The 15,616-nt window shown below is 36.8% G+C and overlaps 1 protein-coding gene across 15 annotated transcripts in view; it reads left to right on the top strand.

The window, feature by feature from the left end:
• Window positions 1-15,616, top strand: part of col25a1 (collagen type XXV alpha 1 chain) — a 130,409-nt gene that overhangs the window by 40,847 nt on the left and 73,946 nt on the right. For 13 of the 15 annotated variants that reach the window (XR_003280627.1, XM_026247063.1, XM_026247064.1 and 10 more), the window contains 3 exons: window positions 2,098-2,178; window positions 2,270-2,332; window positions 6,216-6,266. The exons of 1 other annotated variant lie outside the window; for it this stretch is intronic. Coding sequence is in view for 13 of the 14 variants with exons in the window: in XM_026247063.1 (XP_026102848.1) it covers window positions 2,098-2,178; window positions 2,270-2,332; window positions 6,216-6,266 (195 nt within the window). In the remaining variant the exon portion in view is untranslated. The remainder of the gene's footprint in view (window positions 1-2,097; window positions 2,179-2,269; window positions 2,333-6,215; window positions 6,267-15,616) is intronic. One more of the 15 variants, XM_026247056.1, reaches the window with a different exon arrangement.

The raw sequence follows: 15,616 nt of genomic DNA, 5'->3' as shown, positions 1-15,616 counted from the left end.
GGGGAAGCACAGGTGAAGCACTGCTGCTTAGGCGAAGCACTGCTACTTCGGCGCAGAGATATCACGCAACACATGAAATCCCATGACTTCCGTCAACATACCAGCGTGCAACGCGTCAAAAAAACAGAAGAAGAAGAACATACCGGCGTGACCTGCACCGAGTGTCTTCGCTTTTGGATTATGTATTTTGAGAAGTTACAGCAAACATAGTTATTACCTGCATGGCAAAAGGTTGTGAGAACAAGCAAAGGACATACATGAATGTAATGTTTCACAGAGTTCCATCTAATGTGGAACTGAGAAATAAATGGCTAGCAGCTCTGGAGATCCGTAGTTCAACGCCTCTCAACAAAATAAAGCAGTATCATGTTTGCGATGAACATTTTGCACCAGAGGACTACTTTGAAAAAATGGAATATGGGTCCAGAAAGACGGTACTACGTCTGAAAGATACGGCAGTCCCATCTATTTTCAAAGCACAGGAAGAACAATGTGCACATGTAAGTTGTCTTTTATTTCTCTTCCTTATGTTAATCTGTGTTTTTATTCGGATGTAAAATAGATGCTGCACTAGACTACGGATAGACTAGACTACTATCTAGACTACGAACCTGTAAAATGAAATGACTGAGGGGTAAGTTAGCTAGCTATATTTCTCAGTATAACTACTAGAGAGGAGAAGGCTACTAGCATTTTGACCAAAGGAGGTAGCAGAACGGTCTTCACTCTATTTCCGTCAGCATAGATTGGCATATTCCCCCACATTCACACCCCCAGTTCATGTTGGCTCTCATCCTCACGTCCTCAGGCTGTTGAGCGATCGCAACCTCCTCCTCCTGTCGTTCTATTTCCAAAGCACGCAGCTCGTCTTCTGTAAACTCTGGTTCAAATAGGTATGGTTCTGTTTCTTGACTGTCTGAGAAGTCACCCTCTTCTTCTCTCTCAAAATCAGTCATGTTCATCGCCATTCGTGTACTGTAAGGAAAATAGCCAGGCAGCTACTATTCACGCCGGTATGTTGACGGAAGTCGTGGGATTTCATGTGTTGCGTGATATCTCTGCGCCGAAGTAGCAGTGCTTCGCCTAAGCAGCAGTGCTTCGCCTGTGCTTCCCCGTAATATAGTCCCAAGTCAATATCTGCCTAGGAAATCGCCTAGTGTTAATCTGGATCACTATTTGTACTCGTTGTGAATACGCAGGCCACGAGAAGTAATTAGGTGTTTTTTTTTTATTTTTTGATCACTTTTACTCAGGCCATGCTAGCTGGCAACAAAGGATTCCATTCATTGTGCTAAGCTAAGCTAACGCCGACCCAGTCAAACTAAAACAATGCATGCACTGACACAAAAATGCATTTGCCCACCTATCTAAATGTAGGAAATAATGTGAATAAGCCCTATTTCAAAAAACGGTGGAGTGTTCCTTTAATGTTGCTTAAGCGTAAAGGAGCAACTGTATCTAAATAGTATGATGCATTTCACAATCACATAATGCACATTATTTTTTGAGGAATAAAGAGTAGATCATTTTGATACCAAGAAAGAAACTTCTAACATCTAGAAGATATTAAACAAGAGATACATTCATACACCTAAATATTAGCATTTAGAGCTAAACTAATAGCTATAAACATTGTAACTAAATTAATATAATAGGGAAGCATACAGACAACACATGCATATACCAGATACATTTGTAACTGATTGATTATAGTCTAAATAAGGAAAATGCCTTTTAGGCTGTCTAAGACATAAAGCCCAAACTTTCATAAATTGTCCTAAACAAATGCTACAAGCTGTAGCAGTTCAGTCCACCTATTCTATGAGATAAGTGAGACTAGTCGGTATCCACTGACAACCCATTTAAAAGTCTAATGACTGAGGGGAAGAAGGGGTTCCTTAGTCTGTAAATCCTGCATTTTATGCTCCTGTACCCCTGTCCTGAGTGTAGGAGTGTGAAGAGTCCGTGTTGTGGGTGGGTGGGGTACTTATGGATGGAGGCAGCTCTCCTGTGGACTCTGCAGTGGAAAACCACATCTAACCATACATTAAATTATTTAATCCTATGTCACATGTAATATAATCCACATGTTCTCAGGGTCACAAAGGTTCAAAGGGGGACATGGGAATCCCTGGAATATCAGGAGTAAAGGGATCAATGGGTCTGCCTGGATTACAGGTAAAATGTATTTTATGCTTGTGGAATTTCACATAATGCACAATGCTTGTTACTGTTTAAGTCATATGGTTACTTGGTCATGTGTCCACAGGGTGGGAATGGTCTGAAAGGAGACAAAGGAGACATTGGCTTGCCAGGCCCTCAGGGACCCTCGGTAAGTAAAGCCAAAAGAAATGTGAATTAAGAATGTGTGTGTGCACTTACAGTCAACAACAGATGTAGAAAACTGGGAGTAATCTTTGTTAGAGTGGTAGCTTGCATGATGTCAGTACTGTTACATACCCCTTTTAAAGTCTAGGGGAAATAATAACAATAATAATGGTAGGAGAATGAGAGAACTACCATCTTCAGGTCCCAGGCTAGACACAAAATGCTCATGGACACCAGATTTAAAATAAAACAAAATATTTAATTAAACTGTGGGATGTAAATAAACAAAAGCTTTAGGATTGGAAAGGCCAAAACACCAAGCAAAAGAGCATTCTTACTACAGCGTCTTTAAGGTATGTATACACGCATAGAGGTGCATCTAAATAAAATTAGAATACCATGAAAACTATTTAAAAAAAGAGTGAAACATTTAAATATATTAGATCACTGCTGCTGAGACACTATTGAGCCTTCAGCTTGTATGTATTGTTGGATAAACTGTTTCTCATCATTCTCTTGAAAATATCCCATAGATTCTAAATGGGTTCAGGTCAGGCATCTTGGCTGGCCAATCAAGAAAACAATAGTAATATCAGGATCAGCAAACCACTTGGAAGTGGTTTTGGCACTGAAATCAGTTGCTAAATTCCTACTGTAAAAGGAAATCATCATTTCCATAAAGCTTTTCAGCAGATGGAAGTATAAAGTACACCAAAATCACCTGGTAGACAACTGGATTGACCTTGGACTTGATAATACACAATGGACCAACACCAGCAGACAACAATAACAATGGGCGGAGAATGAGAGAACTTCCATCTCCAGGTCCCAGGCTAGACACAAAATGCTCAGTGACACCAGATTTAAAATGATGCCCTCTTAGATTTTTATTAAGATTCTTCTATTATCAATTGGAACCCACAATAATATTTAAACTATTACTAAGCTTAATATATATAAACTATTAGTAAGCTTAATATATATAAAACCATAATTTATTGGGTACTTTCAAATGGGAGGTGGCTGTTCCGAACTCTCACCCCTTAATTTCAACTTCATTTTTGCATTGTTGTTTTTAAAATTATCTTTTTGATTCTTTTAAAAAGTGAAGCTCAGAAAGATATACATATTGTAATATTTTGTTTTGTAAATTATTAAACTTTATGTAAAAATGTGTTCCACAAATTTTAATGTTGCTACCGTTTTAGTCTATTTAGTCTGAGACTGATTTTAAACCATATTTAATTAATGATTAGGAAATATTCCTGTGTCCCCCTCTCTCAAATAAGCAAGGTGTAAGTAGATAGGTCTCCTCATTTTGAGGTAAATGTTCAAAAGTCTGAAAAATCTGTCTGTTTAAAGAACATCACTACTGAACACGTTTTTTGTGCAATTAAGCACACTTTTTGGGAGTTATTCCTTAACATTTAGTTTTTATGTGTATACCACTTTTCAAAACTGTGCTAGCTATATGTGCTGATTAGCATCAGGATAGGTTAAAACTACATAAACAGTCACTTCTGAAACATGTCATAAATTGTTTTGGTAGTGACAAATGGGAAAACATAAGCTTCATATTTGGTTGTGCAAAAACGGTTGTGCAATTATTTTGTATTTTAGTATGTTTTAGTATGTGAGTTAAAATTCTGTAATGTGATGTGGTTGCTAACAAAGCATTACTATCACTACTGAAAATGTGCTGTCACTACCGAAACATGGGGTGTTTTGTCAAAAATAAATTATACTGAAATATTAACTAAGATATCATAGATTTTGCTTCAGTGTTTATTTAAGCTAATGAATCCCGAATCATTAACTGATCCTTCAATGAATCATTATGGTCAACATTTTGCCTGTTACAAAGATAAATTAGGTTCAAAATACAACATAAATTACACTTAAAATATATTTAAAGAATAATATAATTAATAATAAATAATAAATATATATATTGGATTAAAACCTTTCTGAAAATACAATATGAGATTTAAATGCACAATTACCATAAATTTGTACCTTGGATATCATACAGTTTGCAGATATATAAACTTCTGTTCAGAAGTTTACGTTACCCAGCTATTAATTCAATGAGTTCCTTTCTGGAGAATCAGTAATTTTTTCACCTTTTGTAATAGTTGTGTATATGAGTCCCTTAGTTGTCCTCAGTGTGAATATATGGATTTCAAAATCATACAGTCACTTTTGGAAAGGGTTCAGATAAACAGAGGATGCTGGAAAACCAAAGAATGTGCAAGAGCTGGAGGATTTTTCTAAAGAATAGCAAAGTGAAAGTGATGACATTTGCCAAGTATGGCAAACCATACTCGGAATTGGTGCTCTGCATTTAACCCAGCAGCAGTCCAGTCCTTTTTGAAGCGAGACGCTTCTGAAGCTGTCTGTTATTCAAGAGTGGCTTGACACAAGGAATTCGACAGCTGAAACCCATGTTTTGCATACGTCTGTACATAGTGGTTCTTGAAGCACTGACACCAGCTGCAGTCCACTCTTTGTGAATCTCCACCACATTTTTGAATGGGTTTTGTTTCACATTCCTCTCCAGGGTGCGGTTATCCCTATTGCTTGTACATTTTTTTCTATCACATCTTTTCCGTCCCTTCACCTCTCTATTAATGTGCTTGAACACAGAGCTCTGTGAACAGCCAGCCTCTTTTTTACAATGACCTTTTGTGTCTTGCCCTTCTTGTGCAAGGTGTCAATGGTCGTCTTTTGGACAACTGTCAATTCAGCAGTCTTCCCCATGTTTGTGTAGCCTACAGAACTAGACTGAGAGACCATTTAAAGGCTTTGCAGGTTTTTTTAGTTAATTAGCTGATTAGAGTGTGGCACCAGGTGTCTTCAATATCGAACCTTTTCACAATATTAAAATTTTCTGAGATACTGAATTTGGGAAAAAGTTAAAAGAAATAAACATTTGAAATATATCTGTCTGCGTGTAATGGATAAATATAATATACACGTTTCACTTTTTGAATGGAATTAGTGAAATAAATCAACTTTTTGATGATATTCTAATTATATGACCAGCACCTGTATATCCAGCGCCCGGGGAGCAACTGGGCATCCAGTACCTTGCTCAAGGGCACTTCAGCCATAGGTATTGAGGCTGGAAGGGAGCGCTGTTCATTCACTCCCTTCCACCTACAACTCCTGCCAGCACCGAGACTCGAACCTGCGACCTTCAGGTTACTTGTCCAGCTCTCTAACCATTAGGCCACAGCTGCCCTTCAGTTGAGCTGCCCAGGCAGTTGAACTGCTCAAGACCAACGAGGGACTCATGAACAACTATCACAAAATATAGAAACAGTCGCGGATCATCCAGGAAACAACACATGGTATTAAGATTCAAGGGTATGTAAACTTTTCAATGGGGTCATTTTGATAAAGTCAGTTATTATTTTGTCTTGTGGAGTATATGTAAACATCTATCATGTGAAATAGCTTATTCATGACAGTACTAAATGAAAAATTACACACAATTTTCATGATCCCTCTAATTTTGTTTAAATTATTAACAATTCACACATACCACATGTAAAATTATGAGCACAACTGTATGTTTGTTTTTGTGAATAGTGGGGGCATCCAATAGGCGTAATGGTTTTTATACTGTAGAAACTGTATATACACCTAACCCTAACCCTCACAGGAAACTTTGTGCATTTTTACTTTCTCAAAAAAACTCATTTTGTATGGTTTATAAGCGTTTTGAAAAATGGGGACATGGGTTATGTCCATAAGTCACCCTCTCCTTGTAATACCTGTTTCATACCCATGTCATTATAAAAAGTTGTGTCCTGATATGTCATAAAAACACACCCACACTTATATATTCCATTTTCAGTTTTCAATTTTGCTCACATTAACAGATTATTGGGCCCCCTGGAGCACCTGGTCCACATGGACCACCTGGCCCTATGGTGAGTTAAAAATGCACAACGGAAATGGCATAAGATATTAACACTTTTTTTTTTAATAGTCTTGAATTAAGATATTTTTCTTGCCCCACGAACACACACACACATCAATAAATACAGTGTGATTTATGCTTGAAACAAAAACCCTTGATACATACTCGGTTAATACGAAGATGAGGGGTTTTGAAGGAGTTTATTCTGTTATAACAACCAACTAGTTGTATATTGTCTCACTTTTTAAATGACTTCTAGACACATAGACGTGTGAAAAAACTCCAATCCTATTGGTCCACATAGCCTGTGATATCTTAGGAAGGTCAACATGTCACCAACTTAGTTGTTTAAAGGAGACGTGAAACAGACAGACTGAAGGAAAGACACGTTACATGCTTTACTCAAAACGTTCCCCTTCAAGGAAACTCATGGGGAACAAAATTCCAGCTATAACATAAAGAGAAATGTGCCTGTCCACCAGGTGAGAGAGCACCAAAGAAGTGACAGACATACACCTAACCTTTTCTCAGAAAGTGGCCAAGCCACTTCACCTCGGGCTGCTCACATAACCTGGCAGAAATGGGGGACCCAATTTCAAATAAAGGGGAACACCCAAACCAAGTTAAAACCAGATAGCTATGCTATGTGACCAATACTAGTCTGGATACACAAGATCACTAAAGAGGCTAACTAGAAAATCTCTAGATATGTGCTCAAAGATATTGCTACTTAAACCCAACTAAGGAGAGTAGCTGCTGAGCTAGAATACGGCTATCCTCAGATATCTATATTCTGTATATCTATATTTTAAGGTACTAAGCAGTAGTTTGCTTGGTGGTACGGAGAGCTACATCTGTAGTGTGGGGCAGCTCTTCAGCCGCCTCAGTAGACAAACCTCCGTCCTTATCCAAATCACTCAGCATGTCAGCCTCTAACCTGTAACACTGCCATGGTGTGAGTCAATTTTTGTTTTATTTTTACGAGAAATGTATTGGTTGTCTCAACCATAACTTTGAAAATCCCTGGAGAAACCAAACCAGAAAACCTTATAACATCAGTTACCGCTCTTTTACTTTGCTCAAATTGAGTTACGGCATTCTGCCTTTTAGCCATGCATCAAAATGACCCCTGCAATTTGCCCTGTCATGCTGTCAGTCAACTTCTGGGCCACATCCTGACTGATGGCAGCCCATTCTTGCATAATCAATCTTGGAGTTTGTAAGAGTTTTGGGGTTTTAATTTGTCCACCCACCTCTTGAGAATTGACCGCAAGATCTCAATGGGATTAAGGTTTGGGAGTTTCCTTTATTTTTCCAGAATGTAGATGTTTTGTTCCCCAAGCCACTTAGTTATCACCTTTGCCTTGGAAAAGTCATTGTTCATCACCAAACTGTTCTTGAATGGTTGGGAGAAGTTGCTCTCTGAGGAGGTTTTTTGTACAATTCTTTGTTCTTGGATACGTCCTAAGGCAAAATTGTAGGTGAGCCCACTCCCTTGGCTGAGAAGCAACCTCACACATGAATGGTCTCAGGATGTTTTACTGTTGCCATGACACAGGACTAATGGTAGCACTCACCTTTTCTTCTTCAAACAAGCTTTATTCCGGTTGCCCCAAACAATCAGAGAGGGGATTCATCAAAGAAAATTACTTTGCCCCAGTCCTCAGCAGTCCAATCCCTGGTATCAAGTAAGGCAGCAAAGAACTCACTTATGTTAGGAAAAATATCAGTCTGTCCTTGATGTCAGTGGTGTATAAAGTACCTGAAAGTCATTCTCCAGTAAAAGTACAGATATCTTACAGGAGGATGACTTTGGTAGAAGTTGAAGTCTGTTTAAAATATTACCTCAGTAAAAGTCTTAAAGTATGTGATATTTATTGTCCTTAAGAGCTGTGTGTCATCAGCATAGCAATGGTAAGGCAAGGCAATTCAAATCATTCAAAGTGCTTTACATAAAAGTAAAGTAATCATGAAGAAAAAATATTAAAAACTCTGAAAATTATTTAAAAATGTACTTATTTACAAATTAATTTAAAACAGTTAAAAATAGAAAATGATTTTACATAAAAAACAGTGAATCTGTAAAATACAGTGCAATCAGTTCGGACATCGCACAGTGCTCATTCAATAAATGCACAGCTAAACTGATGAGTTTTGAGTCTAGATTTAAAAGTGGTTAATGTTTTGGCATATCTGATCTCTTCTGGAAGCTGATTCCAGCTGCGGGCAGTATAGTAACTAAAGGCGGACTCCCCTTGTTTTGTGTGAACCCTTGGTATTTCTAACTGACTCAGTCTGATCTGACTGGTCTATTAGGTTTATATTCACTGAACATATCTGCAAACTATTTCGGTCCTAGGGCATTGAGTGATTTATAAACAAGAAAAAGTACTTTAAATTAATCCTAAACTGTATGAGCTGCAGCTGTCTAATGGGAGGTGAGGAGACCATTACAATATTCCACCCTTCTGACGATAAAGGCATGAACAAATTTCTCCAAGTCTTGACTGGAAACAAAACATCTAATTCTTGCAATGTTTTTAGATGATAGTATGCTGATTTAGTTACTGCTTTGATATGACTACTGAAAATATGGTCTGTCTCCAGAATCACACCAGTATTCATGACTTAATTTTTAGTTGTTTGAACCCTAGAGTCAAGGTATGCATTAACCTTGAAAACTTTATCTTTGTTTCCAAATGCAATGACTTCAGTTTTTAACTTGTTTAACTGAAGAAAGTTCTGGCACATCCAACTATTAATTAATTTCATCAATACATTGGCAGAGGGAGTCAATTGGGCTGTAGTCATTTGGAGACAAGCATAGGTAAATCTGGGTATCATCAGCATAGCTGTGATATGCAATTTGGTTCTTTCTCATTATTTGACTTAGTGGGATCATATATAGTCTAAACAAGAGTTTTGCAAGAATTGAGCCTTGTGGGACTCCGCATGTCATGGACGTCCACTTAGACTTATGCTCTCCCATACTCCCATGATAACCTCTCCCTTCTAACTATGACCTGAACCATTTGAGTACCATCCCAGAAAGGGCAACCCAGTTTTCCAGTCTCTAGTAGTATGTTATGATCGACAGTGTCAAACGCAGCATTGAGATCTAGCAATACCAACACTGATTTTGCCAGAGAATTTAAGCGAATATAATTTATTATCTTAATGAGTGCTGTCTCTGTGATGTGGTCAGAAACCAGATTGAAAATTGTCCAGGTATCCATTTGAGTTTAAGTATTTGTTCAGCTGATTTAAAAACTACTTTTTCTATAATTTTGCCTATAAAAGGAAGATTAAATATTGGTCTATACTTGCTCAAAATGTTTTTTAAGGAGGGGCTTAACAGCTGCAGTTTACAGGGAGTATGGAAATATCACAGAAAGAAATGAGGCATTCACCACTTCTAAGAGATCTGCTTCTAAACAGTTAAGGATACTTTTGAAAAAACATGTTGGAAGTGTGTCAAGATAGCAGGTTGATGATATATATATATATATACATATATATATATATATATATATATATATATATATATACATATATATATATATATATATATATATATATATATATACATATATATATATATATATATATATATATATATATATATATATATATATATATATATTTTTTTTTTTTTTTTTTTTTTTTTTTCATGTTTCTAATCTGTATATTGTAGATTATGTATAGGCCAAAGGGGTTTTCAGGGAAGTTGGACAATAATTAAGACTCTAAAGACTCTTATGTTTAATAGGAATAAGGGATGATTTATGAAATATCTGTACTGTATTTATAGTTAATGATGACACATTAACAAATTGAGTTTGTAGTAAACAGAACATGAACACGAGTAGAGCAGCTGATGATACTGAACTGCAGTACGTGCCGGTTAGAGTGATTCTCATTCTCGAGTCAAGAACCGGTTGCATCGGTTTTCGGATCATCAGTACACTGAACCGAAAACCATTTCTTTTGGACGCGTCCAATTCTAAAATCGAGGAGCTGATTATACTGAGCATGCGCGATTCAGCGTGAAGCCAACTGACTCACAGCGTGTCTGAACCGAAGTGATTATTTTGGTGATTGATTCTGATTCAGTGCTAATGTTGTAAGCGCGGTTAAACCGAAGGCTTGAATGAAGGGCAATCTGGCGAAATGTTCATTTAATAACAAATACATCGCAATGGATTATGTATAGTAAGTGGGTCATGGTTCCTGCGCTGATGACACCTAATTTATTTACTTTATATCTTCAAGACTTTAATCCTCGTATGCACATTATTGCTGTTACTGTATTTGGGTGTTGTTGCAAAACTTAATTGGAAACTTTTCATGATTATGAGGTTTTTAACTGACTGAAGTTATGATTACTGACTTTATATATTTGAATGTTTGATAGACTTGACGCCATTACGTCATCACCAATGACTTCATTAAGTTGAGCATAATTGAATTGGTTTATTGAATCGAATCTCATTTCTCATCTCAATTTTATGCTGGTTTTATTGTTACACATGACACAAACTCGACTGTACTCGGAATATTTTCCAAGTCCAAAATGTCCAATGTCCATGTCCATGTCAAGTCCGAGTTCAAATTCACCCTAGTGCGTGACAAGTCTGAGTTCATTCAAAATTGGACTCAAGCCAGGACTTTTTTCTCCAAGACAACAAGAAATTCATAATGCCATCATTAAGGATCTCCTCATTGGCTGCACTTTAGCTCTGTCAAATGTGGGGGAGAGGCAGTGAATAATTGAAATGTCAGCTTTAACTGGAGGACAATACAGTATGATACAATAATAAAACAGGTTAATTTGTCCAAGTTCGAGTACCCCAACTCTACAATGTTGATAGTAAGACCCTGACCATGGTCTATATATCAATGATTAAAAGCATTCTAACATACAATATTGTTTATTGGTAATTTAAGACATTTCTCCAAAATTGAACAATAAAACATTAAAAATAAAAAATTATTAAGGAAGCAAATAAGATCACTGGTCAGAAACAGAATACTTTGCAAGGCTTGTTTTCACATTTTATGGAAAAAAGGGCAATTGCAGTAGGGGAGAGCAGGTTAACCTGTTAACCGTATACGGGACGACTACGTTGACTATACTATATTACAATCAAATCTAATCTAATCTTGACAAACTATATATCGTTGGAAAGGTCTAAGACTCCCAAATATATATTTTACCAATATTTTGTGTTACAAATTATGTAGGGAAAGTCATAGATCAATTTATGACAAGAATGCACCCTCAGAAATCTACATTACAAAAGGAGTTGACCTTTGTTTTAAAAAAAAAGACCTCGTTGCCTTTTTCTCTATCACATTTTAGAAATCATCAGAAGTTATATATCACTTCAAAACATAAAATCTCAACATTCATCCTTTAAAACCTATTTTAAAATCAGACATTGCATTACCATGTAAATGGTACATCAAAATCATGTTACAAAATGTTTTCAGTCATGAATTATAAAAATTTAGGTTTGTATCATGCACATTCAAGTCTATCTTCAAAAACGTGAGTGACAGTTAACAGGTTAATAGACAGTTTATTGCCCTCATTGTGACAAGACTGATCAGAATTTACTGGAAGCAAAGTGGGGGGAGGGGTTGTGGTAGGATCGGGAAAGGTCCTCGAGTCGGGATTTGAACACTTAAAATCTGTGTCAGCCGTGTGATTGATATATATATATATATATATATATATATATATATATATATATATATATATATATATATATATATATATATATTATTATTATTATTATTATTATTATTTTCTCAGATTTGTCTGTAATTGTTCAGACACAAAGTGCAAGAGTCCTTGGGGAAAAGAGAGAGAGAGAGAGAGATTTTGAACAATATGCCATGGGTCTCTCTCCATCACTGGGGGAGTAAAATGGACAACTCTTTATATTTATGGTCAAATCACCAATTTGGTTTAAGGTTGCATACTATTGGCTGAAAAGAACACATGGAAAAGATATTTTGTTTCAGTGGCATGTTTTTTATGTTTTGAATTTGAAAACTGCATGACTACGGAGCTAATTGCAAGTCAGTCGTGTGACAGAGTCATTCACGAAACTACCACCAGGTGGCGCAAAGGGACAGTTTGCAAACTGACTGAAATTGTTATTATTATTATTATTATATTTTATTTTTTTTTGTAAACGGACATCAAATAATGAAATTAAACAAAAAATAACTTTATAATAACATTCCTAAAAACCATTCGAAAATAAATTTTTAGAAAATGTATTTCAAAACGTGAGATAGTTGAATAGGCTGCATAGTCTTACTGCATGTTATGGTTATTTAACAGGCCTTATGAAAACCATTAAAACTATATAATATGTATTAAGGGGCTTTCATTTTGATCTGCAGGCATATTAAAGTTTTGGAACTAAAAATCCTGACCTTGGTTGTTGGTCCTCTATACAAGGCTGCATGTTCATGACACTATATTTGCGTCGCAATTTACTCTGACTCACACCATATATATACTAAAAACACGGACTAAATATAGTAGGACATATCTGAGGACAATGAGGTTTAATTCTCATATCCGTTTATTCCTGTGTTATTGGAATGTGTGGGAAAATAAGGAGAAAGCACGCACTGCTAAAGGACAAGCGGCCCTCTTTCTCTCTATCTGTCTCTGCTCATCTCTCTGCCATTGTGTGTATTTTTAGGTCTCGCCTGAGTCAGTTCAAGCACAATTATGCTTGTTTCACACACGCCAAGTGTGACTTCATCTAACGGGGAGGAAACGGGAGAAAAAAGAAAGCTGTCCGGGCAGTTTTGCAAATAAAATAAAACTATATCATTTATTGCATTTCACATTGTCACGATTTCCTGCTGCTTTTCAGCTTCCTGATACACAGACAGACAGAGAGACATGTAAAGTTATGAAGGATGGCCTGCAGGTCCATCCTCCCTTGACTCCTTGGGAACGCAACACCCAGCTCAGGTGATTAATACAAACGTGGAGCCTGGGCTGTTTTACAAACATTAAAAGATCTAAATCATAATAAATTTATACCCTGACCCCTGCCATCTATTGTGTCGCTATTCTTTAGCTTGCAGAATCCATCAAAGGCCATAGTGTTGTGAAAACCGCCAACATATATATATATATATATATATATATATATATATATATATATATATATATTAGGGGTGTAACGATACGCGTATTCGTATTGAACCGTTCGGTACGACGCTTTCGGTTCGGTACGCGGTACGCATTATGTATACCGAACGGTTCGTTGGAGTAATTAATTATATTTGAAAAAAAAAAAAAAAGAGAGAGAGAGAAATATAATGATATGCGTTCAACAAGGTAGCCCAATAACCCAAACAACGTAACAGGCAACGCCCCTGACACTCCCGAAGAAGAAAAAAACACCATCTTATATGTTTATGTTAGGCTACTCAGCAGGCGCTCGCTCACTCAGTACGCGCTGAAGGCTCGTTGCAAAATAGCCAATGCGTTTAACAGACTAGAAATGAGAAGATCCTCCAATAACCAACAGGTCTGGTGTTTGGGTGCACTTTGGATTCCCTTTAAGCTATAATGGTGATGGCAAGAGAGTGGTGGATAAAAAAAACAACGGTATGTCGCATCTGCAACATGACAGGGTACACCAGCGGAAAAAAAAAAAAAAAAAAAAAAAAACACCAGCGGGAATATCTGGGATATATGCGTCAGTACTATCTGGGAAAAGACGAAAAAAAGGAGAAACATGCACGCAGCAAACTATCCCTGCAGCATTTAGAAACTATAGCTTACAGGGAATCCAACCCAAACACCAGACCTGTTGGTTATTTTAGGATCTTATATTTCTGGTCTGTTAAAGGCATTCGACATTTTGCAACGAGCCTTCAGCGCGTGCTGAGTGAGCGAGCGCCTTAGGGGCCGTTCACATATCGTGCCTAAAAACGCATGGAAAACGCTAAGCGCGTCTTTCTCCTCCTTTCCAAAGCGCTTGGGCAGAAGCGCTCATGAGGCGTCTGTCTTTGCTAAGCAACAATGACGTGCTCTCTCCATGAGACGCGGAAATTTCAGCGAAGGATAAATGGATTTGCAGCTCTAAAAATCGCTTGCAGTAGCTCTGCTACTAAATTTATTTCAAAATTGCAATCCATATACAACTATGATCAGCTGATCCTTCATCTTGGCTGAGCTCTCAACGTTGTTACGGGAAAGGATGAAGCTGATTGGTTAGTTCTTGTCACATGACCCGCGGTGCGCTTGCGGCATTCTGAAAAGTTGAGATGTTTTTACATTTTGCTGTATCTAAAACGTATCGAACCGAACCGAACCGTGACATCAGTGTATCGTATCGAACCGAACCGTGAATTTTGTGAACCGTTACACCCCTAATATATATATATATATATATATATATATATATATATATATATATATATATATATATATATATAGTTGCAATCTGAAGATCCAGGATAAAATAAAAAGTGCATCTATAACAGTTCACTGGCATATTAAAAGTGATATTGTCAATATATAATGTAATTATAACGAATTAAAACTCCATAATCATCGGGAAGAAGGAGGCGGGAACTGGCGGACAATCAAATTAAACTTTAATGACAAAATAAATACAAAACAGCGCGTCAGCCCCTCGCGGACGACTGACGCGCACAAATAAAAAGCAAACACAAAATAAAGTCCAGGCCTGGTCCTCTCTCGTCCGTCACTGTCGTCGCTCCGGTTTTATATTCCTCCATCTCCTCGGTGGTACTCGAGACCGGTGGGTCGAGCAGGTGTCGCTCATTTCCCAATCACTCCACTATTCAACCCCTATTCAACATTGCTGTTTTTAAATCACTTATTTGCATGACAGGGAATAAAACGGTCTCAAAACACAATAAAGGCTTTAGAAACTCTATTAAAATCAGAATTAGCTTGAGCAGTTACATATACATAAAGTTACCCCATGCATGTGCTGAAGTTGAGTAGCAAAAATGTATGTATCTATGTGACTATTTCTATCTATCTGTTTCTATCTATCTATCTATCTATCTATCTATCTATCTATCTATCTATCTATCTGACTGTTTGTCTATCTATCTATCTATCTATCTATCTGACTATTTCTATCTATCTATCTGACTGTTTCTATCTATCTATCTATCTATCTATCTATCTATCTATCTATCTGTTTCTATCTATCTATCTATCTATCTATTTATCTATCTATCTATCTATCTGACTGTTTCTATCTATCTATCTATCTGACTGTTTCTATCTATCTATCTGACTGTTTCTATCTATCTATCTATCTATCTATCTATCTATCT

Source organism: Carassius auratus, unplaced genomic scaffold, assembly GCF_003368295.1.
Source record: "Carassius auratus strain Wakin unplaced genomic scaffold, ASM336829v1 scaf_tig00014207, whole genome shotgun sequence".
Lineage (NCBI taxonomy): Eukaryota > Metazoa > Chordata > Actinopteri > Cypriniformes > Cyprinidae > Carassius > Carassius auratus.
This window is presented reverse-complemented; position numbering and strand designations above follow the sequence as displayed.